General features: G+C 40.3%; 1 protein-coding gene across 1 annotated transcript in view; it reads left to right on the forward strand.

Moving 5' to 3' along the window:
• The window catches only part of Stk4 (serine/threonine kinase 4), a 79,706-nt gene extending 52,666 nt beyond the window's left edge, over window positions 1-27,040 (forward strand). Inside the window, exon 11 of the mRNA XM_069989835.1 lies at window positions 22,787-27,040. Coding sequence (XP_069845936.1) covers window positions 22,787-22,945 — 159 coding nt within the window. The 3' untranslated portion in view covers window positions 22,946-27,040. The remainder of the gene's footprint in view (window positions 1-22,786) is intronic.
• The last annotated feature ends 397 nt before the right edge of the window (window positions 27,041-27,437 follow it).

Genomic DNA, 27,437 nt, shown 5'->3' on the forward strand with positions numbered 1-27,437 from the left:
TTGGGACTTTCCAGTCCCTCTTTCCCTCCTTATATCACTGTTCAGTACAGTATCACTTTCTAGCTCCCTCTCACTGCATGAACAGTTGGTGTTTCCTGATCATTTTAAAATTGTGAAGCTGAGCACTTGCATCGCAACACAGTGCTCTGGTCAGTAGGTGCCGCCCTTTCACTGCTTGTGTGCAGTGTGCTATAGAATATCCTTAGCACAGAGTGGTGGCCAGCTGTGTACAATGGGTGGTAATATCAGGTCACCAGCCTAGAAGTTTGAGCAGTATGTGAAGTGACTTTTCTTGAGAATAGGGGTATCTCCTGACATACACCAACCAATTCAGTGAACATCACATTATAACAGAAGAGGGGTTCCAGCCCTAGCTGCCTTTTCTGGACCCTTTGGTTTGAATTTCAGATTTGTGGTCTTGTATTACATCAAACATCATACCACCTTTCTTACTTTTCCCACAGGGTTAGAGAAAGGATCAAATGAAATGTAGCTTGGATTATTTGAACCAAATTTATTTTCAGAATCCTGGTAAAATTATGTTAGATAATTATTAGGCTGTTTGTATCTGTTTATGGTCCACTATGAATTAAAATAATATTACTTATTTTATTATTTTACTTCACCTTTGTTTAAAAAAAGGTCATTATCTCTTTGCTAATGGCCAATAATCCAGAGGCAGGAAAAGGCCAAAGGAACAGTTAAGTCCAGACTTCTGGTATGTTTTTATTTGCTGGTAGAACTATTATTATTGCTTGCCTGGTGCCAGTGGCTCATACTTGTAATCCTAGCTCCTCAGGAAGCTGATGAGATCTAAGAGTCAAGGTTTGAAGCCATCCCAGGCAGGAAAGTCTGTGAGAGTCTTATCTCTAACCATCAAAAAGCTGGAAGTGGTTGGGCGTCAGTGGCTCACGCCTGTAATCCTAGCTACTTAGGAGGCTGAGATCTGAGGACCACAGTTCAAAGCCAGCTGGGACAGAAAAACCAATAAACCACCAGAAAACCAGAAGTGGTGCTGTGGCTCAAGTGGTAGAGCACTAGCCTTGAGCTAAAGAGCTGAGGGACAGGGCCCAGGCCCAGAATTCAAGCCCCAGGACTGGAGAAAAAAAAAAAAAAAAGCTAGAAGTGGATCTGTGACTCAAGTGGTAAGAGTACTAGCTCTGAGCAAAAGAATCTCAGGGGCTGGGAATGTGGCTAAGTGAAGTGCTCACCTAGCATGCATGAAGCCCCAGGTTCAATTCTAACTAAACAGCAAAAGCTGGAAGTGGCACTGTGGCTCACATGGTTCAGTGCTAGCCTTGAGTAAAAGAAGCTTAGGGATAGTCCGAGGCCCTGAATTCTTCTAAGACTGGCCCCCCCCCCCCAAAAAAAATCAGGGACAGTACCTAGGCTCTGAATTCAAGGCCCAGGGTAGTCACCCCCCAAAAACAGAAAAATATTATCATTGCTTAATAACTAGCATTTAATACAGTTATGGGTATATTTAATTCAGATAAGAATAAAAACATATTGTTGCCTTATTCAGTGATGCTTGTAGTATTCTTGGGAGGGAACAAGGTAGCGTTTTTAGTTCTTTTTTATAGCTGGAGAAATGGAAGTCCAGAGACCTGTTTAAAAGACACTTTTCTCTCTTCATGCCAGAATCATGTCTAGAACCCAGAGCCCCACGTTGTTCCTAGCTTTGTTAACTCTTGGGTGTTTTCTCAGGTGAAAATCACAGCACAATGCTGTGAGCCTCAGACTAGGTACTTAATTTGTTTTCCAGGCCAGGAAAATGAATCATTTAAAAGTAATAGTGGTAGACAGAAGACTAATCAGGAAAAGCAGATTTCAGGGTATCTTCCTGGGAATTTCATGAAGTTAGAAGAGTATTATTGACTCAATTTTTTCCCCATTGGTTCCTTCCCACCCACACTCCCTCCCGCCCCCACCCCAGCCCTATGCTTCTTCAGAGTATACTACAGACACACAGGCTTTGCGTTTATTCATTCTTTTTTTTTTTTTTTTGGGGGGGGGGTCCGGTCATGGGGCCTGAACTCTGGGCCTGGGCACTGTCTGTCCCTCAGCTCTTCAGCTCAAGGCTAGTGCTCTACCACTTGAGCCACAGTGCCACTTCCGGCTTTTTTTCTTTTTGCTTATGTGGTGCTGGGAACTCAAACCCAGGGCCTCATGCATACAAGGCAAGTGCTCTACCACTGAGCCACCTTCCCAGCCCCACATTTATTCATTTGTAAGGTAAATAATTTCCTTGGTTGGAGCAATTTAATTTCAGTCACCTCTCTTGGGTTTGTTTGTTTGTTTGTTTTGTTGGTCAGTTGCAGGGCTTGAACTCGGCCTGAGTGTTGTCCCTGAACTTGTTTTTTGCTCAAGGCTAGCACTCTAACACTTTGAGCCACAGCTCCACTTCTGGTTAATTGGAGATAAGGATCTCCTGAGGACTTTTCCTGCCTGGGCTGGCTTTGAACCGTGATCCTCAGATCTCAGCCTCCTGAGTAGCTAGGATTATAGGGGTGAGCCACTAGTGCTTGGCTTGTTCTTTTACTATTTACTTTATAACCTTGGGGTTTAGAATAGTTATGTCATTGTGAGATAATGTCACACTGACAAAAAGGGCATTGTTATTTTAAGCACACTCTTGGTTTTGGTCTATTATAACCTCTGAAAACAAAAGTATCTGCTTCAGAGGAGTCTTAACAAAGGCTGCAGGAAGCACTTGTGTTTTCTGCTGCTATCTGCCTTAGTGTGGCCTGTCAGTCTCATTTAGGCACTTGTTCCTGAAGTTCTCATCTCATCCTCTTGTTATCTGTTGTTTAATCAGTATGGGCATCTCTGTTAGTTTGCACTTTTTTTTTTTTAGTATTAATGATATGCATTTCCTGTTTTACATAATCTTCATGTTGACTTGTTGCTCATTTTCTGGGCTTATGTCCTATTGGCAGGAGTACTTGCAGCCATTAGACTAGGCTGTAGAAATCAGGAAGGGAAGGATAAGACAGCATGAGTACTTAGACTTAGTATGTGTAGGTCTCAGAATTTCTTGTCCACCTTACTTCTCCTGTCATGCATAAGATGCATGATAGAACTCCTGTCTATGCAGCAAGGCTTAGAGACAATAGATCACATGCTTTGTCCACAACATGCAATTAATAAGTGGTAGAGTTAGGCTTTAAATCGAATATTTTGATATCAGGATCATTATTGTTCTCTATATAACACCACTGGTCTGCACAGGGACTTATATATACACTGATGGGGAGCTTGTGTCTGATTCAGGAGTCATGTATTTCTTTCTCTATATGCCCAGCACTTGGCAAATAGCCACAAGGCACAGGTGCTCAGGATGTCATTTGAACCCCTTGTGTATTCTTTGCTGACTTTTCCAAATCCTTTCAGATTTTCATTCTTTAATATCTGCTCATCTATGTGTGTAGAAACATGTTAATTAGACTTAATATGATTGATGAAATGTAAATCATTCCCTCCCTTCACTGGAACAATCTTAGTCTAAATCGTGAATTGGAACTGCAGTGTTAGGAATCCCCTAAATCGAAATTGGGCAAAACATATTAAGCATTAGCAGAGAGCCAGGCATTCCTACTGTATTATTAATATGTGGGTTCTGCAGTGCATTGGAAATCAGGTCTCAGGTCTGACAGTAACCAGTTTAGAGGCCTTAACTAGGCCTTTCTAGGGCTTGCTTCTTCATCAGACAAGGATGGTATTAAAAGGTCTTCAAAAGCCCTCTAGCTGTCTTGGTTTTTGTTTGTTGGTCTTTAAAATGGAGCATCTATTCATCCATCCATCCATCCATCCATCAGTTAATCATAGGATTTATATTAGCCTAAAACAGATAGCATGCAAACGATGCTTAGTATTTGTAACGTATTCTTCCTGCCCTTTAAAAGTTTAAGGAAGTGTGTGTGCTACTGGCTCATACCTGTAATCCTAGCTATTCAGAAGGCTGAGATCTGAGGATGGAGGCCACCTCCAGTTGTCTGGTAGTTAATTGGAGACAAGAGTCTCAGGGACAGACGTTCCTTCCTGGGCTGGCTTTGAACCGTGATCCTCAGATCTCAGCCTCCTTAATAGCTAGGATTATAGGCATGAGCCACTGGTGCCCAGCTGAGAAGATTAAGTTTTAAAATGCTTTTAAAGCACTTAGCCTTGTGACTAACAGAATGAGCATTTGGTGCATTTTTTTGTATATGAATAGCACTTACGGTAGGAGAAGAAAGATAAACTACCAGCAAAAGAAAAGAGGTTAATAAGGTAGGCTGCCCAAAAAAAGAGAGGTAGGAGGAAACCCAATTCTTAATTTTACATTTTGTTAATGGTCCTGACATTGCGGCTCCTATTTTCTAACTCAAATATTGTTTGCTTTGAAACATTTATTTATTTTGCAATGCTGGGAATCAGATATGGGGTTTTATTCATACTAGGTTAATGCTGTACTACTAAGCTGTATCCCTGACATACAGAAGCTTTTATTTAGTATTTAAGATGAGCTCAATTCTGTTGTGATTTTCTTATTCTTAGGTTTAAGTATACTGATTGAAACCTCAGCAGACTGTTTTCTCTGATCAAATTGCTTTCCTTCTATCCTTGACCCTGGAAACTAATACCTGAACAGTTCCTACACTGATACTCTTTTCAACTAGTTTGAATCCTAGTGATACAGTTGTTAATGTAAGATAGCTCAAATAAGTGTGTGTGTGTGTGTGTGTGTGTGTGTGTGTGTGTGTGTGTGTGTGTGTGTGTGTGTGTGTGTGTGTGTGTGTGTGTGTGTGTGTGTGTGTATAGAAGGAGGAGTGGAAGAGAGAACAGGGGACTGGCTACAAGTCAGCTGTCCCATGCTTCTGCCTGTACTTCTGAATTTTGCACCACCCTTGGGTCTGAAGGTGAGCAACTACTAGAAGAAGGCAAGCTCATGTTCACTATAGATGCACTTCCAATTACTTTTTGTAGGAAAATCATGGCAAAGCCAACAGATATGGATGTCTTAAGGGAAGGTGTTTAAAATCAAGTAAAGTCAGGAAACTGGTTAAGCCCTCCCAAGCCCCCTGACTCCAGATAAGGCAGGACAAAGCATGAGGTTATTCTTGTACACTGGGAAGAAGCGATCCATTCCAGATTCAAGTGGAAGTTTTCCACTTTTGGAAGTGCCGCTGAAGCTGTAATTATAAACCACAACCATTCTAGGATTAATTTAAAACAGTTCATGGAATGAATTAAGATCTTGCAATAAAAATACCATATACAATGTATCATATTATCTGTGGCAACTTTTATCCAAGCCAGCCTGGTTAAGGAAGGTGTCAGTGTCCAGAAGTTTATTGCTGAAGGAACACAGTGGTACTATGAATTCATCACTTATATAAAAATAGTGCTAAGTTCTTAGTATTTTAGTCAATATGTGAGGGTTTTTTGTTTTGTTTTGTTTTTAAATTGTCAGTTTTGGGGTTTGAACTCAGGCAGGGGCTGTGCACTATCTCTAAGCTTTTTTGTGCTCAAGGTTAGCCCCCTGAGCCACAGTGCCACTTCTGAATTTTGAGTGGTTAACTGGAGATAAGAATCTCATGGGGATTTTATCGCCTAGCTGGCTTCAAACTGCGATTCTCCGATCTCAGCTTCCTGAGTAGCTAGGATTTAAAGGCTTGAGCCTCTGGCACCCGGTCTCAGTATGAGCCATATGCTTAGTTAAATGGAAGGCCCATGATATGCAGGAGTTTACCTGTTTTCATTCTTACAACCTCTTCTCCCAATTCAATTTTTGCTTATGAAAATCAAAATTCCGACAGGAATTCCTCTCCATCACTTTCCCTTCTTTCCCCAACTAAGTTCTTTATGTAAGCCTAAACAGTCTGGAAGGAAGCTTCCTGGCAGACAAGATGATCTTTAAGGTTTGGTTCTGTCCTCAGGGTCTGTGACTCCATATCAGAGAGCTCTTGTGGTTACTCGGACTTGATAGAACCATTGAGCATTCAGCATGCAGTGTAAAGGGATTCCTCACGCTGTTTACAGAGAAAATTGGCAAGCAGCCCTTGTTCCTGGCCTATAGATTACATACATACCCCAGAGGGATGGAGAAGGTGGGCCAGGTGAGAGCTAGTTGGTGGTCTCTGACACTGAATTTTTTTGTAATTTCAACCACAGAAATGGGTATGAGATCTTCAATGGGCCACAAATCCCATTACCTCCTGTGAATGGTTTTTTAACTGGCTTGTTGAGCTGTTGCCTGTGCAAGCCCCTGAAAACATTGCTGCTTGTGACCTGTGATTTGACTAATCTTCAGTTCATGGACTTGTTAGGTGACTCCAGGCTTTATAATATTTATGTTCATATTTTATAATATATAGCTTGATACTATATAAATAATATGTAATATCTATAAAATTTGATACAGTGTATAGCGTATTATAATCCTATTAATTCTCTAATGAACATCTTTGCACAGCAAGTCTATAGAATTACTTCCTGTGAGTAGAATTATTAGGTCACACTATTTAGTTTGAAATTATACATATTGTCATATTTCTCTATTGTTTTTGGTATGTGAATTTCTGTTTGGTGCTATTTTTCAATAGAAATTTCATTTTTCTTAATGATTTTCAAGATTATGAACCTTTCAGAAATGTGATAAAGACGTTTTCTCAGAAACCATGTTTATATAGTGTTTTAAACTATCTATTTTAATTTATTAGCTTTTTCTTTTTGGTTTCTGGACTTCCATGTCATGTTTAGAAAAAAATTTCATATCCTGAGATTGTAAAAATGTTAACCCTTCGTTGTTGTTTTTTCTCTTTTAATATGTAATCTATATGGAATTTGCCTTGCTGTACAGCCTAAGGTAGCAATCTAGGTTTATATTTTTCTTAACAGGTAATCAATCACTTTTGCTAGCAACCAAGGTGTTTTCTTTTTTTTAAATAAGCAGTTAATGTACAATTACCAAATCTCATAGCTTCTTCTGTATCTAAAAGTTTCTACTTCAGACCTTGAGTTTCTGTATTTTTCTGTTTTAAAAGCCTCTAGAAAGGAACTGTGAACACAACACCATATTGGTTTTGGCAGTGACCTTAATGTATCTCAAATAGGCTGATTCTACAGAATTTGATCCAGAGTACTTCTGTGTCTTAATACCTTTTTGCCAAACAAAATTGATTATTTCTAGCCAAAAGGCCTTCAGTACTGGATTGAAACAATCAAAAAAAAAAAAGTAAAGAGGGCCTCTGAGACTAGGTGCAGATTATATAATTTGGCATTAAATACAATGCCTTTTATTTTTCTCTTGTGTTCTTTTTTCCTAGTGGTGCATGCCTTTTGTTTCTGGAGGATGTTTTGGGAAGCAAATTCCTTCCTTCCTGGAAAATGCTAGTAGTAGTGTCTTTATCTTTTTTTTTTTTTTTTTTTCTTGACAATTCTCTAAGTGGGTACTAAGATCTTGGACAATTATCTCTGGCTTTCTCTTGTGACATTTAGTGGATTGAACTTGTTTTGCTGTCATGTTTTCAAACACAATGATACTTGGTGACAGGTTCTGTTTATAGCTTCAGTGAGAGCTTTTTAGTCCGTGTCACTTAACTTGAGTATCTTAGGATCTTGGTAAAGTCCTCCTTTGTAGTCACATCTCCTCAGTTATTCTAGTGCCTCTTACAGTAGACTTTGGCACTGAGGCTTGTTTTTCAGTCACACTTGTAGGTAGGGCGGTGGGTTTTGCAATCGTGGTCAAGGTAGAATACACAGTGATATTCTGTTCATGACTCCATTGGAGTCATTCTGTAGGATTCATAGCTCATCTGATCATCGCTGTTACCTATCTATTCTCGTATCTGTCGACTATGGACGAAATTACACTATGAGGCTGGAATGAGTATCACGTGACATAATGTATGTAAAACATTTAGGTGTCCCTGGCCTGCACTTAATACTGTTTTTGTTTGGGTGTATGCTGGTACTGGGGATTGATCTAGGACTTTATGCTCTTGCTCAGCTTGCTTGCTCATGGTACACCTACAACCTGGCATTTTGTTGGTTAGTTGGTAAGTCTCAGGCTGTCTGCCTACGCTGACATCGAATCTCAATCCTCTAGGTCTCAGTCTCCTGAGTAATTAGTATTATAGGAAGGTGCTGCCAATTCTCAGCTTACAGTAAATGATATTTCTTCTATTTTAGTGTTGGTTTGAACTTCTAGGGTGTTAACAATGCTATTTTTTCTTCCTAATACTTATATATATATATATATATATATACATATATATATATAGTAGTATCTATACATGTATATGTATATGTGCAGATAAATTTTTTTGGGGGGTCCGGACGTGGGGCCTGAACTCTGGGCCTGGGTGCTGTCCCTCAGCTCTTCAGCTCAAGGCTAGTGCTCTACCACTTGAGCCACAATGCCACTTCCGGCTTTTTTCTTTTTGCTTATGTGGTGCTGAGGAATCGAACCCAGGGCCTCAGGCATGCAAGGCAAGCGCTCTACCACTAAGCCACTTTCCCAGCCCCGAGTGCAGATAAATTTTAAAAAGCCCATTGTGGAAAGCTTAGGTTGCAGGAAAGCTTCTAAAGAAAATGTTTCTTATAATTCTACCACCCCTCACCAATAATCATAATTTACATACTCAATGTATTATTTTATACTGCTGAAGCAATTTTGAATGTATAATAGTTCTTGATTTTTTTAACTTACCATATTTTGATCATTTTTTTCCTTCCTTCCTTCCTTCCTTTTTTTTTTTTTTTTTTTTTGGTGCTGGTAACTGGGGCTTGAGCTCTGGGCCTGGGCACTGTTGCTTAGCTATTTCATTCAAGGCTGGTACTCTACTACTTGAGCCACATCTCTACTTCCAGGCTTTTTGCTGGTTAATTGGAGATAAGAATCTTATGGACTTTCCTGCCTGAGATGGCTTTGACTACAAACCTCAGATCTTAGCCTGCTGAGTATCAAGGATTACAGGCTTGAACCACTGATGCCCAGTGACTTTTTTTTTTTAATAAGATGTTTATAGTCAGGAGTCTCACTAAAGCTACATAGAACCCAGGTTGGTCTTGAACTCATAATACTCCTACCTCAACTACTGAAATGCTGATGTGCATAGGTTATACAGTCAGGATGTGTACAACTATATATATATATCTACATATATATATAATTTTAATGGTCACATTATTGTCCATTACATTATATTATTTTGTTTGGCTTACTCATTCTGTTTTTTATTTGGCATTTAGTATTTGGGGCTCTTTTTGACAGAGGGAATTTAGATCATCCTAATCTAGTAAATTAGGTTTTCATCTTGTCCATGAGAAGTTAGGGGTTGGGGCTTCATATTTGCTTTTATTTTATTATTTATTTTGCATTAAATGAATTAAGCCAAGATTTAAATTGAACCACAAGAATCTGCTCTTAAACTCTTCCTACTGTCTTTCTGGGTCTCTCCATGCTTATTTTCCTTTTAACCTTTTTTTCTTTCTATACTCCTGTGCTAGAAGAAGGATGAATGAAGACTGTCATTAGTATTGAGATCTCTGGCCCAATGGTGCCATGTGTGCCTGCAGCAAGCCAGGGTAAACACCATTGCATGTTAATGGGTCTTTACAGAGGTAATCATGCTGAGCTCTTTCTGCTGAGAAGACTGTCCTAAATTGTTCCTGACTGGGCATACTATTTTTGTTTCAACTTCTTATTTTTCCTGTAAAGCCAGGTTTAAACTATGTTGAGACTGAATTCATTTGTACTTCATAGTATAATGAGATCTTGTACTCTTTTACTTTCAGAAAACTGGCCAAGAATAGCAGTCTATAAAAAGACATGTGTATCCAAAATTGCCAGGGAAACCTGCTGTGTAGATATGCTTTCTGAGAAAACCACATGGCATATGAATGTCGTCTTTGTCTCAGAACCTTCATAGCCCGGCTCTGTTGGTGAACTGCACTAGTTGATCTGAGCCTGGTTCCCCCCCTCCTTCTCCCCCCCCCCCGCCTTTTTTCCAACACTTATGTCAACTTTTTAAAGTGATTAATTAATTAATATGTTTATCTTAAAGGGAGTTACATGGAGACATTTTCACACCTGTAGACAGACTGACTCAGACATGGATCCTAAGAAATGGATCCTAGGAGTTACAAAGAAGTATCTTGCCACCTTGGGCTCTTGGAGGGCCTCTTCCAAGGTCACTTCCACATGCTTCATAGGAAGTGCAGGTGACAAATGAGCATATGCCTTGAATCCCTAGAAGTCACTGCCCTCTCAGTGAGGTATTTCAATCCCATCTGCAATAGCACTTCAGGATTAAAGGCGACTTAAAGGACATGTGCTCTACTCCTGCTGTCTCCAACAGGGTCACCTGCCTTCTATGTTTTCTTGGCCACTCTGATTTTTTTTTTTTTTTGTCTGTCGTGGGGCTTGAACTCTGGGCCTGGGTGCTGTCCCTGAGCTTTTCTGCTCAAGTCTAGTGCTCTATCACTTTGAGCCACAGCACCACTTCCAGTTTTCTGGTGGTTAATTAGAGATACGAGTCTCATGGGACTTCCTGCCTTTCCTGCCTGGGCTCGCTTTGAACCTCAATCCTCAGATCTCAGTCTCCTGAGTCGTAGGATTACAGGCATGAGCCGTCAACACCCAGCTCGTTCATTTCTGAGAAGAGGGAGAATTCTGCAAGTTGGGAGATAGTTCATATCATTGTTGAGGAGCTCTGAAGAGAATTACATTTTAAATTTTCAGCCAAAAGTTGTCCCCTAGGAACTCTATCCCATGAAATTTTGCTTATGTCTCACAAAGTTGGCAGGTTAGCTACCATCGCTAACCTGGATAACAATTGTTTTTTGCTTTGTTTTGTTTATTGTTTTTTGTTTTTTGCCTGTCCTGGGGCTTGAGCTCAGGGTCTGGGCACTGTCCCTAAGCCTCTTAGTGTTCAAGGCTGGCGCCCTGTCACTTGAAATACAGTTCCATGTCTGGCTTTTTCTGAGTAGTTATTGGAGTTGCAGGGACGTTTCTGCCTAGTTGTCTTAGAATTGCGATCCTCAGATCTCAGCCTCCTGAATAAGCTAGGATTACAAGTGTGAGCCACCAGTGCCTGGCAGATTTTCAACTTTGTAGCTGGAAAAAGACATTCTCTTGTCCTTAGTATTGTGATAATCTGGCTTGAGTAAGACTTAGAAGCCTTGTCTTGCTTTTTGTTACCAGGGCAAGCATCTACATCAAGATCCTCTTGTATTGCAGTTCTGCTTAGCCTATGGGCTTTGCTGGGGTCTTTGCACATTCTGGGCTTTGCTGGGGTCTTTGCACATTCTGGGGCAGTGAGTGGGGAAGCACCTGACAGTAGGTGTTGGATGATGTCTCTTTGAAAATGCCGCCTCCAGATTCAGACAGAACCAGATTTTATTTTAGTCCCTGCCATTTACTTACTGTGAAACCTCAGACAGATTTTATTATGTAATTCTTCAGACCTCAAATTCTCCATCTGTACAATCAGGTTAATCATTTGAGTTGTAAGATTTGGTGAAATACAAATAAAATTAACGTATATGGGAGGCATATTTTTAAATATGCATTTTTTAAAGCCTGAGTTTGAGTTTTTGTTACTATTCCTATAATTATCCCGTAGCCAGGTCCTTGAATCACCAGGGTTGCACTGGCAGGGTTTCTGCTTGCTCTTCTTTTCCTTCCCCTTTCCCTTCCCCTTCCCCTTCCCCTTCCCCTTTCTCTTCCCCTTCCCCTTCCCTTTCCCCTTCCCTTTTTTGGTTGGGTCATCGGGCTTGAATTGGAGATAAGAGTCTCATGGACTTTCCTGCCTATGCTAGCTTTGAATTGCAATCCTCAGATCTCAGCCTCCTGAGTAGCAGCTTTATAGGCGTGAGCCACTGATGCCTGGCTTGCTTGCTCTTTCTTCAATCCTTTGATTCTTTTTTCTCTGTGTAGGGCTATTCTGGTGTCTCTGTTATCTGATTTACCAAGAACAGCCAGCAGAGTTAGCATTATGAGGAGGCTGGGGCTGGGTGCACACAGGTTCTCTGGACCCCTGTCTCACAGGAGGAACTCATTTAGGTTAGTAGTGGGGTATATGACCAGAGCTGGAAGTTAGGCATTACTTTTTCCTGCTTATAGAGAAAACACCTTGCTCTCAGTAATACCATGTTTTCCCTGTCTGTAAAGATTGTTTCATCCTCTGTGGCTCCTGCATTGAGAACATGTTTTTCAAAGTCTCACTTGGTGCTATGTTCCAATTTTTAGACATAGTTTTATTTGGTTTTGTGCTACATTAATGTAGGTTACTCCCTATAGAAATTCTAGTTTTGTCTAAGGTTTTTCATATATTGGCATTAAAGTTTTAGATTTTAAAATTTGTAGTACCAAGGATTTTTGAGTATAACTCTGTGGTAGAAAGCTTACCTAGCTAGGTTTGATCTCTAGAAATGGAAAACTGAAGGAAAAAAAAATAGCACTTTGCTTTTCCTTTCTAGTGTTGGTCTGTTCTTCTTCCTTCTTAAATCAAACTTACCAGGTATTTAACAAATGTGTAGCCCAAACCAGCTTTTGGTTTTGTCAAACCTTTATATTGAACTTTAGTTTTCTAATTAATTTATATTCTTCATTTTTACTTTTTGAAATTTTTTTATATTTTGTGTCCATCCTGGGGCTTGAACTCTGTGCCTAGGAGCTGTCCCTGAGCTTTCTGCTGAAGGAAATTGCTCTCCCACTTGAGTCACAGATCACTTCTGGCTTTTTTTCTAGTTTAGTGCTGATAAAGAGTCCCATGGACTTTCCTGCCTGAGTTGGCTTCATACCACATTCCTCAGATCTCAGCTTCCTGAGAAGCTAGGATTACAGGTGTGGAGCCACTAGCACTGGGCTTAATTTGTGCTGTTTTCTTTTATTATATTCTTATCCTCACTTTCTGTGAGTTTATTCTGATTTTTTTCCCCACTGAACAATTTAGTTTGTATTAAAACATCCTTTTCTAATATATTTATTCAAAGCTGTAACAACATCACCCTCAATTTTTTATTTTATTTTTTTTGTTTTGAAAGTCAAATTGATTGATTTGACAGATCACAAAATTTAAGTGTACAGTTTGATGAGCTTTGAAAGATAAATACTGTCTCATTCATATATATATATATTTATATATATATATACATATATGATGTAAAGGTAAAATTATAGTATGTCACCATAATCAAGTGATGGAACATTCTATCACCCTTGAAGAGTTTTCCTCATGTGAGTGAAATCATATTCTATATAGCCTTTTGTGTTTGGCTTATTTAACATAGCTAACTGCTTTGAGATTCATTCATGTATTGCATATATCTGGAGTTTGTTCTTGTTTGTTTTTCCTGAGTGGCTTTAATTGTATGGATTCCAGAATTTGTTTATTCACTAGTAAATTTCAGTGGAAGAAAATGAGAGATTTAGGCTTCCCCCATCCTCTCTGTCTATATATGGATATATACATACAAATATACACACATACATACATATTTATATGTACACACACACACACACACACACACACACACACACACACACACACACACACACACACACACACACACACACACACACACACACACATCAGGCCTTGCTAATTACCCAGGACAGACAACTAGTCAGCCACCCTCCCCCCAGCCCATGCCCAGGGAAGATGTGTGTGTGTGTGTGTGTGTGTGTGTGTGTGTGTGTGTGTGTGTGTGTGTGTGAGCATACTATGAATTTTAAATTATCTTAGCATTTTTAAACTTTAACTTTTTATTTGGGGTTTGGTGTCTTGGAAGTTGTTTTCATTAGTAGGGAAGCATGTGCTTGATCCTTCCTCCCTGGGGTCTGGTCCATTAAGGAGATAGAAAACACGGAGTAGATTAAACAGTGCACATTTAATATGAGAAGTATTTCCTATGATATAAGCATTGCAGAACACATGTAAAAGTTTGTACTTGGAGCTTAAGGCAGTAAAATGATAACTGATACATTCTCCCTCTTTTTTTTTTTTTTTTTTTTTTTTTTGAGGAGGGTAGAGTGGGTAGAACTGAGGTTTCGAACTTAGGGCTTTATACTTGCTAAGCACACACTCTACCACTTGAGCCACACTTCCAGTGTGTTCTCCCTGTTGTTGTTTTTTTTTTTTAAAGAATACTGTCAATTTAAAGCAGCAGTAAATATACAATTAACAGACCATTAATGGGGAGAAGAAAATTAGGTGATCCTACAATTTTTAGGTAAGTGTTTATTGATGAATTAACTTCCAATGGGACCTGGCTTCTTCTATAAACAAAGTGTGGCATTTTCATTGTTCCCTCCCTCCTACTCCTTCCAGATTGTAAGTTGTAAGTCAGCCTCCAGATTGGTGTTTCTGTTTTCATGATGCTTATTATAAGCTATTTGGGATACCATTTTAAAGAATAGATATACCAGATGAACTGTTTTCAACTTTAAGCTTAGATGAATTTATTGCTGGTTAATATGGCAGTCATACTTTCTGAACCAAAAAGGGAAGACACACGGTCTTTTCAAAGACATTTTTACTGGTTTGTGAATTTATACACATTTTTAAGTATTACCATGGCATAAATTAAGTCACATTTGACTATGCCTTTTAAATGTGTGGAAGAGAGTAAAGAACTTTCAAAAATATCTGGGACACATACATATTAATGTATGTATGTTTTGTTTTTGTGCCAGTAGTGGGGCTCAAACTCTTGCTCAGTTTTTTCCACTCAAGGCTGGTACTTTATCCCTTGAGTCATACCTCTACTTTGATTTTTTGAAGATAATTGTAGATAATTGAAGATAAGAGTCTCAGGTTTGTCCACATGGACTGGCTTTGAACCTCAATCCTTAAGATCTCAAGCTCTTGAATAGTTAGGATTACAGGTAAGAGTCACCATATCCAGCGATCTTTGTAGCTGGATTCCATTTAGTCTGAATATGCCTTAAAACATTTTGTTTTGGTGGTACTGGGCTTTAAACTTATTGTTGCAGGTGCTCTACTGCTAGCCATAACTTCAGCCCATTTTGCACTGGTTACCTTTTAGATAAAGCCTTGCTTTTTGCACAGGCCTGTACCTGGGCCATGGTCCACTTGTTTTATGCTTCCTGTTGTAGTTAGGATGACAAATATGCACCACCATGTTCAGCTTATTCTGTTGAGATGGAGTCTCATAGACTTTTCTGTCCTGGCTGGCTTTGAACCATGATACTCCTGATTTCAGCATCCCATGTAGCTAAGACAGATGTGTTCTACTACACCCAACTACTGACTGAGAAGGGGTCTTGAAGGTTTGTCTTGAATTGCAGTCCTGTCCATCTCAGCCTCCTAAGTAGCTAGGATTGCAGCTATGAGCCCCTGGTGTGCAGTTATATGCCTTTTAAAGATTATGTTAAATACAATGATACCAGTTTTCATCTTAAATTACAAAATTTGCTTGGGCTTCTTTTATTCGGCAGGGAGAAGAGAGAGAGAGGGAGGAGGGGAGAGAAAAGAAGAAAAAAGAGAGGAGGGAGAGAAGATATCTTTTTGCTCTCTTGGAAATTTCCAGCCCAAGAGAATACAGAAGGCACATATCTTGTAGGGATTGTCATGTGACTTGCCAGCTCTTTTTCTAAATTATTAAGCTTGGTTACAGCTGCAGGTTGGTGCACTTGATGGTTAGCTTTTTCCATCTTCTGAAACATTAATATCCTTACAAGAGTGATGTTACTTTCTGTCTCCCTTTAGTGTTATCAGATATGAAGAGCTTTACATCCTGGTCTATCTATTCTTAAACTCTATCCTCTTTAGGCATTTAGAGTTATTCTAGGAAGCTTAATGTGTGTTTATTAACTCCCTGAAGATTTTCCTTTTACAGTTTAACTTTGTAAGTGTGAAATTTATATACCAATTTAGAACTACTCTTAAAATAGAATTTTTCTTAAAGAGCAATCAGGGCTAGAATGAGTGTGTGTGTGTGTGTGTGCGTGCGTGTGTGTGCATGTGTACACATGATCTCGCTTTGTAGCCCAGCCTGGCCTTGAACGCTCCATCCTTTCTTTGGTCTCAACCTTCTGAGTACTGGGATTAGAAGCATTGGCCACCAGGCTGATAATTTTTAGAAGGAAATGATGGCATATTATTTGGAATGGCCATAATTTGAATCAGAGGAAATATTTCATTAATGGTTTTACCAGTTTCATTAAGGAGCAGACTCTTTGGAAATTGATGGTATGGTGCTTACTTAATCCACACTGTGATTTGATTATCAGCCTCCTTGATTCTCTGCTTGGCTATCTTCTTTCTCATCTGATGAGAGTTGTTATCTTACTAGAGTCACCTCTCCTTCTTCTAGGTAGAGACAGATTCAGATCAAGACAGGGAAGTATCTTTGGTAGAACTAAATTAGTCCCTAAATTGCCCTTTTTATTTTATTTTTATTTTTTGGTCAGGACCTGAACACTATCCTTGAGCTCTTTCACTCAAGGATAGTGCTCTACCACTTTGAACCACAGCTCCACTTCCAGTTTTTCTGGTGGTTAATTGGAGATGAGTCTCACGGACTTTCTTGCCCAGGCTAGATTTGATCTATAACCTTCAGATCTCAGCCTTCTGAGTAGCTAGGATTACAGGCATGAGATGCCAGCACCTGGCCTTAGATGCCTTTTGAGTGGCCTTTGTATATTTTTCTCTATTGTACTTGCATGGCTTTCTATGGGCTGGTCTAGTTGAAGGTATGGAATGGCATACTGGTAACTTTATATTGCTTCTGTTAAACTTGCCTATTATCTCACTAAATTCCAAAGGTGTATTCTTTCCTCCTTCTTGTCCATAAGTAAGAAAGACATGGCCTGTAACAAAATCAGCTTTTACACCCTGCAGAAGGGATGATGTATTTGAGAAATTCTATAAAATTAGAGACAATATTACAAATATTCAAGTATGTGAGGAATGGAAGTTTATCCTTAAAATTTTTAGCAAGTGGCTCCTTAACAGATGTGTAAGGTGAGTGTTTGTAGCAGCAGAGAAGAGCTTTGAAATAGATCTAAAGCCTATACCTTGGATTGATCTGTTTGCTTACCATGGGGTTTGTTGGCCAAGGCAAAATAAAGCTATATTGTGTATTGTCATGTGTTTAGTTTTGTTTGTCTCAGCTGATTCACAATAGCCTGTCAGTGTAATTCTTGTCAGTTATCTCTTGCAATGAGGCATCAGCCAAAGCTTCTCAGTTAGTCTCTGGGCCAGTTGTGCAGTGACATTGACAAGATGTGGTTCAGAATACTGCAATCAGAGTTGCTAAGGTTAAACTGGCCAGAAATCTTCCCATCGGCCTCTGTATTCCTGATACTGAGATCTGAAGACTTTTCTTGGTCTAGCCCAGCAGAAATAAACCAGGTCCATCTGATTTGGGATCCTACACAGTTTACTAGCGATGCTTCTATGCACATGGTCTGTTCTACAATTTATTGTGATGTCATCTACCAGCAACAGCAGCCACTGTTTATATTACATACTTCCCCCGTTTCCAAGGGGATTTAACATGGTAGCTCCCACCTATTCATTCTCTTTTTATATGCACCAGACACTATACTTGCCCAGTATCTCTGATGCTCTGTCCCTTATAGGACAAGCACTATACTCTGTATTAACAAGTGAGGGATGGAGGCACACAGTACATGACCTGCCCATTGACACTGGAATACCAAGGCAGAGCTGAAAGCCAGTGTTCTTGCCCCTAAGCTTAGCCATGTCTTTAATATTTCACTCTTCACATTCATGTTGCCCACAAATGTGTTGATTTGCTGTGAATGTTCAGCCACGTACATCTGAGTCACTGCTTCTTAGCAGCATCCCATTCATGAAGTAGGCACTTGGTATTTTTGTAAGAGGCAAGCAGCGTACTTACTTTACAGATAGGGGAAATAAATGCCAGAGAGGTCAGGTAACTTGCCAGCAGCCACCTATCACTGCTACCAGTGGCATTTTTTTTAAACTGTAACATATATATAACATATATATATATATATATGTAACATATATATATAACACATATGTAAACCATGTAACATATTTAATGTCCGTTAAATTCCTAATTTTTCTAATCTCTCCCACATATTTTACCAAACACAGCCCCATTTCCAGAAACCTTGGGCTGTTTTCATTTACTTGTCTCTTCCAATTACTTAGGATTTGAAGTAATTTGAAGCAAATGACTTGCCTACTTATTCTCATTGGCCTCATATGTAAAAGGAAGGTAACTGGTACTCACTTTATAGTTGGAGTAAACACAGTAGTTCAGATGAAACGCTTAGTCAGTACAGAATACTTGGTAACTGCTGAAGTCATTCACCTATTTTTTTTCCATATGTATGTGTAAAATCTAGTAGTAAGGCATTGTCTCTTGCTGAAAAGGGGTGAGTCTGAACTTTGTCATATTCCAGCAGCCCTAAATTTTAAGAGAAACCTCACACACACATGCTGTTGCCTTTACATTCTCAGACATCCTTTAACAGACATCATACACCATTAAACAGGACGAAGGGCAATGGTGAGTGAGTGTAATTACAATCTAGGCAGTTGGAGAAGGAAACAGAAAACCATGACTGGCTTTGAATCATACCAATATGTCAGATTAGATTTCTAGGATGGCTAATTCTTGGATGTGGGCAGGAGGGCAGCAGGAGAAAGGGAAAGACAGGATAATTCCGAGTTAAGGATAATTGAGAGTTTGGTGGTACAATTCTTGGGGTGGAGAAGACTGGAAGTAAAGAGAAGAGGTTGGAATATGCAAAAAGGATGAGACTCTAGTATTTTGTCTCAAATATAAGGTACACATTTCCATGAGACCTCAGAGACTGAGGTACCCAACCTCTCGGGTTAGTATCCCTAGGATAAATTTCACTGTCACCTAGTGAAAAGAGCTCAAGTTGTTTGCATGACTGCTTCGAGGATATGTTGCTCAGGATGTTGGCTGCAGCAGATCTGTAGAACCACAGCTGTTTACTCCAAGAGAGTCACTTGAAGTTTATTTATGTCACCAAGGACCAGGAAGGTGAAATGCTACACTTGGCGCCATTGTCTGTGCTTGTTTTTCACAAAAATCCATATCTGGATGACGTGAGCAAGTCCTCAGCAGTCTTGGCTGTGTTCTAATAGGTCAGGTGTAACTTAAGCCCTAGAGGCCTAGGGAAATCGTAAATTAGACTGAAGGTGGCTGAGATAAAGCAAGAGTGCCTTTGCCCCAGATTAGAATCAAGGACAACAAAGTTGCCTAGAATTAGAAATCTAACAGAGACTGCAGAGACAAGCACAAGTTATTTTGTGAGACTTTTGCTAATAGACAAGCTAAGAAGGAAGATGTAAAAACATACTTATCAAATTTGAGGATTTATAAAAAATACCTCAGGAACTGCTTCTTCCCAGAGAGTCAGAGTAGCTATGAGCTCCCACTCAGGACTGTATTTCTCACAAGTGATTCTTTTTTTTTTTTTTTTATTGTGAAAATACCGTACAGAGGGGTTACAATTACATGGGCAAGGTAATGAGTACATTTCTTATCAAGCATTGTTGCCTCCTCTTTTGTTTCCCCTTCCCATCCCTTCCCATCTTCCCCCCCCCACCAGGCCCTCCCTACACCCCCCAACCCCCCCCACCCCCACCCCCCCGCGCCAAAGTTGTAAAGTTTGTTTTTCGACATAATGATTTGTTCATCTCATTGTTGCAATGGGTCCACCTGTATCCCTATTTAAATGAGTTGTTTTTCCCCTCCCCTCCACAAATTATACCGACATCAAATACAGTGAAAGCAGGGGTTACACCGTGGGGGAGGGACATACAAAGCAACAAAGAAATAATCTTATAAATATGTTTGAAATAATTGCATGAAAGCAAAACATTTGAATACTTATCTTGGGGTTCATTTCACCTAACATCAACTTATCTGACCTTTTCTGCTTGTTTCAGACATATACTAATTATTGCAAATAAGGGAAACCATGGGACCTATGTTTCTTTGGGCCTGGCTTACTTCACTTAATATAATTTTTTCCAAGTCTTTCCATTTCCTAACAAATGGGGCAATGTCATTCTTTCTGGACTGAGTAGATAGTCTCAGACATTTTTCTTGTCTCCCTGGCTCACAAGTGATTCTGATACAGGTGATCCATAGATCTTATTTGGAAAAACAGGGAGACAAGAAAAATGTCTGAGACCATCTACTCAGCCCTGCCTTACAAATGGAGAAACTGACACTCGTGGAGAAGGGGTTTGCCCAAAGTCATGGAGCAACTTGGAATGTCAGTGCTGTTAGTTCACTAGCTTACTTACTCTTCGTCCTGCTGGATGACTGGAAAGCAAACCTGCCTTTCCACTTCCCAGTTCCCCTTCTTCCATTCTGTGTTTTCTCTTCTTTTCCAAAGCACTTACTGCCTAACATGAGACTAACTTTCTAGTTTACCATGCTTGTATTTGTCTCACTAAAATACAGACTTTACAGGGGTAGTGGCTCACTGAAGAGTCCCTGCTTCAAAGAGTCCCTGACCCACAGCAAGTTTCATGACTGTAAATAAATAGATGAAAAAATATTTTGTTTTGCTCTTAAGTAGGTACTGTGGGAAAATTCCAGCTCTTAGGCATGGTTAGCACAAAGTAAAGTAGAATATTTTCTTCTTTGTTTGATTCTGCTAGAATCAGGGTTTTCAAAAACAGTTTGTGTTTGGGAAATGAAAGACCTCCCCACAATATTAATAATATTAATAGTAACTATAATAACATAGTAACTATAATAACAATAGCCCCAAACACAAGAAGTTCAGAGCCAGGAATGCCACCTCATGATCTTTTCTAAGTCTCCTGACTTCCAGGATTGGCAGAACAGGAATATGGTCTGTTTTATAGGAGATGGATGCTCAAGAGGTGAAATTACTTCTTCACAGCCAGTATACACTGAAGAATAAGGTTAGCTACCAGTAACATTCAGCATTGGGTTGGAGATATTCTCCTTTTGAAGGAGAAATTAAAAATGCTGAAGACTAGGTGAGAATTGCTTTTTGGGGTATCTCTGGGCCAAGAACATCAACGTCCAAGGTGGTTTAAAACCACAGGATGGAAAGAAAGGTGCATTTCAGCTCAACTTTCCAGTACTTCCTTATACCTCACATCTTTCCATTCTCAACACACACACACACACACACACACACACACACACACACACACACACACACACACACACACACACACACACACACACACACACACACACACACACACACACACACACACACACACACACACACACACACACACACACACACACACACACACACACACACACACACACACTTACATTTTAGACTGTTAGGCTTTTCTTACTTCTCGGACAACCTCCCTGAAAGCAGCCAAGGAAAATTCCTGTGGTGACAGATCACACTATCCATTTCTAGGGAGGCCACTGTGGCACTCATTCACAACCCACCCCTATGGAAGGGCAGACAGAAAGGGCCCCTTCATCCACCTTCTCTAACACTTCCCTGTTGAGGCCTCAACAGGAAAATGATGGCTTTCTAAATGTGGACACAGTAGATCTCTTGTGAGACTTGGTTGAACCTCTGTGTTCTGGAAACACTGTACTTTCCCACCGTGGATAATGTCAGCATTCATTCAAACCCCACCAGCCAAGATGGGCCTTGCTCGGAGTCAGTGGCCCTCCACACATATGGCAGAAGATCTCTAATATGCATGATCAGACAGCACTCTCCTGCTTCTGTGACTGCGAAGGTCTGGGGTAGTTGGTAACTTGCCAGGGTCTTATGGCCTTTGCAATAGATAGAGCTGTGTTTTAAACACACAGGTTGTATACTAAGGCCTATGCTTTGCCAGTGTGCTCCCCACAAAGCAGGTTAAGAACATGGATTTTGGAGCTATGCTGTTTGGGTTTGAATCTTGACTTTGCCACTGGGAGGTAGGAAGTAGATGGGCTACAGAGCTGCCCTCTTCCTAGGCATGTCCATCTGTAGCAAGTGATAGCTCCTGTCATTTGTTGTGAGAATTAAATGAATCAATGCATATAAAATACTTGGTGTCTGGTGCACAGGCACTATATAAATACTAGTAGTAATTCTAGTATAAGTACTAGTACTTATTTTTACATATCAAGTACTGTTTTCTCTGTTTGTAAACTTAGTCTTGGAAATTTCAGGGTCTCCCCAAAGGTTGTTGTACCTATATGTTCAACAACCATGTGTTTGATCCATACATGGTGCTTAAAGTGGTACCTGGCATATCATTTGCACCCCCCCGCCCCCACAAGCCCCCCCCTTAACTTGTTAGTGGTGCCTGGCATATAATTCACCCCTGGTAACTGTTAGTGGTGATTAATATGACATTGCTAAGGCACTAAGGCTAGAAGTGGTGAGACATCTGCCCTTAATCAGCACTATCCTCTAGGCTGAGGATTCAAGGAGAGATGAGCACATATGCTCTTCTTACAAATTGGGCAAGTGGGAGGTGGCCATTATTTTGCACACAGCAAGTTTATTTTAATGCCCTAGCAATGAAATATATATACATATATATATACACATATATATACACACACAGATAAAATTTAAAAGGATGGGGAGGTGAAACTTTTTCATTCCTGATTAAGACACATTAAATCAAAACAATAAGAATTAGGACTTAGCGCGTTTGGACAGCTTTGTGGTGTGCCATTCACTGGAATGAGCTTTCTCTGTCTAGTTGCCACCAGCCCATGCTTGGTCTGAGCACAGAATCCTCCTAGGCTTGGTCATGACTACTCTATCCTTCTCTCCTAGCTTAAGAGTTGGACAGTGGAAGACCTTCAGAAGAGGCTCTTGGCCCTTGACCCCATGATGGAACAGGAAATTGAAGAGATCCGGCAGAAGTACCAGTCCAAGCGGCAGCCAATCCTGGATGCCATTGAAGCTAAGAAGAGGCGACAACAAAACTTCTGAGGGAGGCTGGGCCCAGGCGGCCGACTCTAGATCACATGTCTCATGTTTGTTAGCCAGCATCTGCTCTGTCATTTCTCCACAGCACCTTTGTGAACTCAGGAACATGCGCCACTGGAGGGGCTACTTGTGTTATCTTGATGTGAGTATTTCCACTGGCCAGATTTACTATTTCAAAAGATTTGTATGGGCGCTTTTAACTCAGAGTTTTAAATCCCAGGAACAGAGACTCCTAGTTGAGTCTAGCTGGGAAAGTTTTACATTATCTTTTTGGATTTCTTTTCCCAATAGCTTTTGGTTGTTCTTTCTGAAGACTTTTTAAAAAAATATAAATATGCATATATATAAATTATAAATAGATTCCCACTCCATGTGGTGGCATCTCTGTACAGGTACAGTTTTGAACATTTTTGCCTCTTTCTGTAAGCTTATGGTACTGTGGAACAAGAGGACAGAGGACAGAGGGAGGCTCATAAGGAGTCACTGGACTGCAGGAGCCAACCTCACCTTTGCAAGGCCGCATTGAAAAAGTAGGACCCGGACAGTCCTCTCACATTTTCAGCTTTGTGTGGCCCTCACTGACTTCTGGAGCTGTCAGTGATGCACAGGGAAAGCCTTGAGGATTTGCATTTGCTCTTGGAGTCCCAGGGGAAGCCTCTTTGCAAATTGGCCTTTGTTGTTTCAACGTCTTCATCTATCTCCTCTCTCCTAACTGCCTAAAGTCACATCCCAGATACTGCCTAGTGCCTTAAGAGGAGACCATGATCCAACAAAGGGACAGGCCTACCAGGAGCTCTCAGCAAACACAGGGCTGTGCTCCATTAGCAGAAGGGGAAGGGTTTTTGAAGCTCTCATTGTTTCCTGTGCAAATCACGCATGTGTCATTTCACTCTGCATTCCTTACAGACAGGGTAGAGGGCATTGCTTCTGTGACCCACATTCAGATATGTGACCATTTTCTTCTTCATTTACTGTGTGTGTGTGTGGGGGGGGTGATTGGGAGGGGCATGGTCTGGAAAGGATAAATGGATACCAGACTAAGATTTATTATCTAGGAGCTCAGTCAAGGACACACAGTGCCAGAGCTTGAAGGACCATAGAGATCATCCGGTCTGACTCCATGTTGTGCAGATGGGAAAGCTGAGGCTTAAGAAGGGAAGTTACCTGGGGAATAGCACAAATCAACTTAGAAGAAGAACAGAGATTGGAACTTGGGGCTCTTCTCCTTGGTCACTTGAACTTAGCAGCCCTTTCCTAAGGGGTGGGATCTGTGTCTGTTTTGGTCATGTTGTCCCAAGGAGCGCTGCTCATAGAGACTAAACTCTGGCCTTGCCTAATCTTTAGTAGCTGACCTGGCTGTGGAGATTTCCCTGAGGAACCATACTGTTCAGTGTCAGCAAGTCCATGAGCCTCTACAGTTTCTGTAGATGCACACCAACCCCCATGGAGGCACATTTAGGCTCGAAGCAGAGGAGAGGCTTTGCAAAAGAGCCATCTTCCTGCAACTTTGGCTCAAAGCCTCCTTTAGTCACACAGCAGAAAGACAATTGAGAAAGACAAGTGTCTTTTTATTTTCTTCTAATGTCTTTTCCCTCAGATGGGAAGCCATGATTGAGTAGCACCAGAGGATGCTGTAACTTGACTCCATAATTGCTTTCACTCCCTAGCCCTCAGAATCAGTGTGAAGGCAGTGATGTTCCTCTGTGTGACAAGATTCTTTTCTTTGCAATTACAGCAAGTTTTTAACAATGCAAGATACAACTGGTCTCCGATGCTTGGCCTAAAGAAAATAAAGGACAATCTGAAGATCTTGTAAGAGCAGCAGCTGGCATTTGCTGACCATGGGTTATATTCAGGCAATAAGCTAGGTGGGCTCCAAATTTTATAGTAGTCCTGTGGGGGGAGTACTTTATCTTCATTTCATAGATGAAGAAATAGGCTTGAAGGGGACAATTTTATTTCCTCAGCAGTACAACCAGGAAGTCATAGAATTAGGATTCACAGCATCCTTGTGTGGGGCTAGTATTTACAGGAAAAGGAAACTCATATATCTTTTTAAACGAAGTGCCCATCTTTTCTCACAAACTAACTCTAAATTGAATTTTTAGGTGGAAAACAACTAAACCAAGAGTCAACTGTAACAGCCAATTAAGTTTTAAAAACCAAAGGATGAGAATGCACACCATTTGTGCATGTGCGCACACATGTGCATGCGCACATGCACATGTGTGTTAATAGTTCTGTCTCAGTCTCTTTCCCCTTTAAGCAAATAAAACTTTGTTCTTGGCCCAGTAGAAAGGACGGGCCCATTTCTCCTTTTCCTAAGCAAGATCCAAGTCAAGGAAAGCTGTTTTTCCCGTAAGTACTCTTAGGCCATGAACTTTGATTTGGAGTTAATTTTATTTCAAGCATGTATGCACCCTACAGGCTGATCTAGCAAAGTCTGCTGCTCATCAGTCCGGCTCAACAGAGCTTTTTGGCCAACAGTCAGTTTGTTTTGGTTCAGATAGTTTTCCTGGCAAGGTATATTTATTTTCTAGAGACAGAAAGGCAAGAAAAGAAAACCATAGTCATTGTTTCCTTGAATGCTGCATTCAAGATACTTGAGCTTGCTTTCACTGAGCTTGAGTATTTGTGACTTATAAGCTTCCAAGGAACTCTATGGCTCTGTGCTTCTGAGAAACCATGACCTAATTGCATCTTTTGAAAAATTCTACTCTAAAACATTTTGACTGCCTTCCTCCTAGAGACCTGAATTTCTGTTTTTTATTTTTCCTGTATTCTTTTTCCCAACCACCAATTAGGATAATGAGATTTTGGTTGGGAGTGAGGAGAAGTGGTTGAATGATGGTAGGTAGATAGGTAGGTAGGTAGGTAGGTAGGTAGGTAGGTAGGCAGGCAGGCAGATAGATAGATAGATAGATAGATAGATAGATAGATAGATAGAGCAATTTAAAGCAGTTTAAAAAATTATAACCTTGACTCTTTAAGACTATAGGTTCCAAACCAGGAAACATTTACTTAACACCTACCAGATGCCAAAACTTATTTATATCATTTAAAACTCCTTGGTCACTTGAACTGAGCAGCCCTTTCCTAAGGGGTGGGATCTGTGTCTGTTTTGGTCATGTTGTCCCAAGGAGCGCTGCTCACAGAGACTAAACTCTGGCCTTGCCTAATCTTTAGTAGCTGACCTGGCTGTGGAGATTTCCCTGAGGAACCACACTGTTCAGTGGAATGATAGAAATGAGGTGACATCACTATAGATCCTATAGCTATTAAAAGGCTAATAACAGAATATTATGTACAACTATATGCTAATAAACCCAACAACCTAAATAAAGTAGATACATTCCTGGAAATATACCAAAAGTTCAGAAGAAAAAAGAGCTCTGAGAAAAAAAAAAGGGGGGGGGCATTACTGTCTGCCTTTTACAGATGAGAAAACTGAGGCTCAGAGCGGTAGTCTTACTCAAAGTCATAGTACTAGAATATAACTTAAGAGTCAGAATTCAAATCCTGGTACTTCTGGTGTCCTTTCTAACATTCCATGTTGCCTCCAAAGACTGAAGCTCCTTATTAGGGGGAAATTGTTCCTGTCCAGCCCCACCTGCCCACCTTTAAGCACCACATTGATGTTATGACTGTATTCATTGTCTTTGGAATCCACATTTTTATGTTTGAAAAAAGAAATTTCTACCAGCTTGCACTCGGACCAACTTGGAAAATAAAAACTTAAATGCTGTTGCTGATGTACAATTTAAAAATGTGAAGTTTGTAGCTTTAATTTTTTTTTTTTGTAATGAAAACTAAACACACTGGCTTAAGTGCTGACTTGAAAAGCTATTTTGTTAGGCTTGGATGTAAATAATTGGTTGAGGTCAGCAGTTTGTATATGGGTGAGACATAGCTTCCTCCACTGCCTTTTGTTTGGGTTTTAAAATTTGAGATGATTCGTATGTGTTTTTATGTTAGAATTATCCTTTTTCCCTCCCTCCCTCCCTCCTTCCCTCCTTCCCTCCCTCCCTCCCTCCCTCCCTCCCTCCCTCCCTATACCATGTCACCTTTGTTTTAAATAAATTTGTCCTTTGGACCATGGACTCTTTTTTAAATGACTCCTTTTGTAAAAAAAATGAGGTCTTGTATATGTGCCTGCATAGTAGTGGTGTAAGCTTTAGTGACATTGACTCCTGTGTAGAGTTTGTGTTCCAGGATCCAAGGATGAGAAGAAGCAGGTGAGTTTTCGTTGGACATGTACTTTGTGCCAGGGACTGAGCTAGTCGACCAGGACATAAAGATGCACAGTGTGTGCAGAACTTGTGAGGAGTCAGTACAACACAGAAGCTTACAACCTTGTGAATGCTGTGGCTGAAGGAAGTACACAGCTTTCAGCACACTTGATGGAGTGGCCGTGCTGCAGGGGCCTCCAACGAAGCTCTCTGGAAGAGGTAATACATCTTGATACTTGAATGATAATGAGAGAAGAGACAAGTAT

This window comes from Dipodomys merriami, unplaced genomic scaffold, assembly GCF_024711535.1.
Source record: "Dipodomys merriami isolate MVZ:Mamm:240054 unplaced genomic scaffold, mDipMer1.0.p SCAF_39, whole genome shotgun sequence".
Classification (NCBI taxonomy): Eukaryota; Metazoa; Chordata; class Mammalia; order Rodentia; family Heteromyidae; genus Dipodomys; species Dipodomys merriami.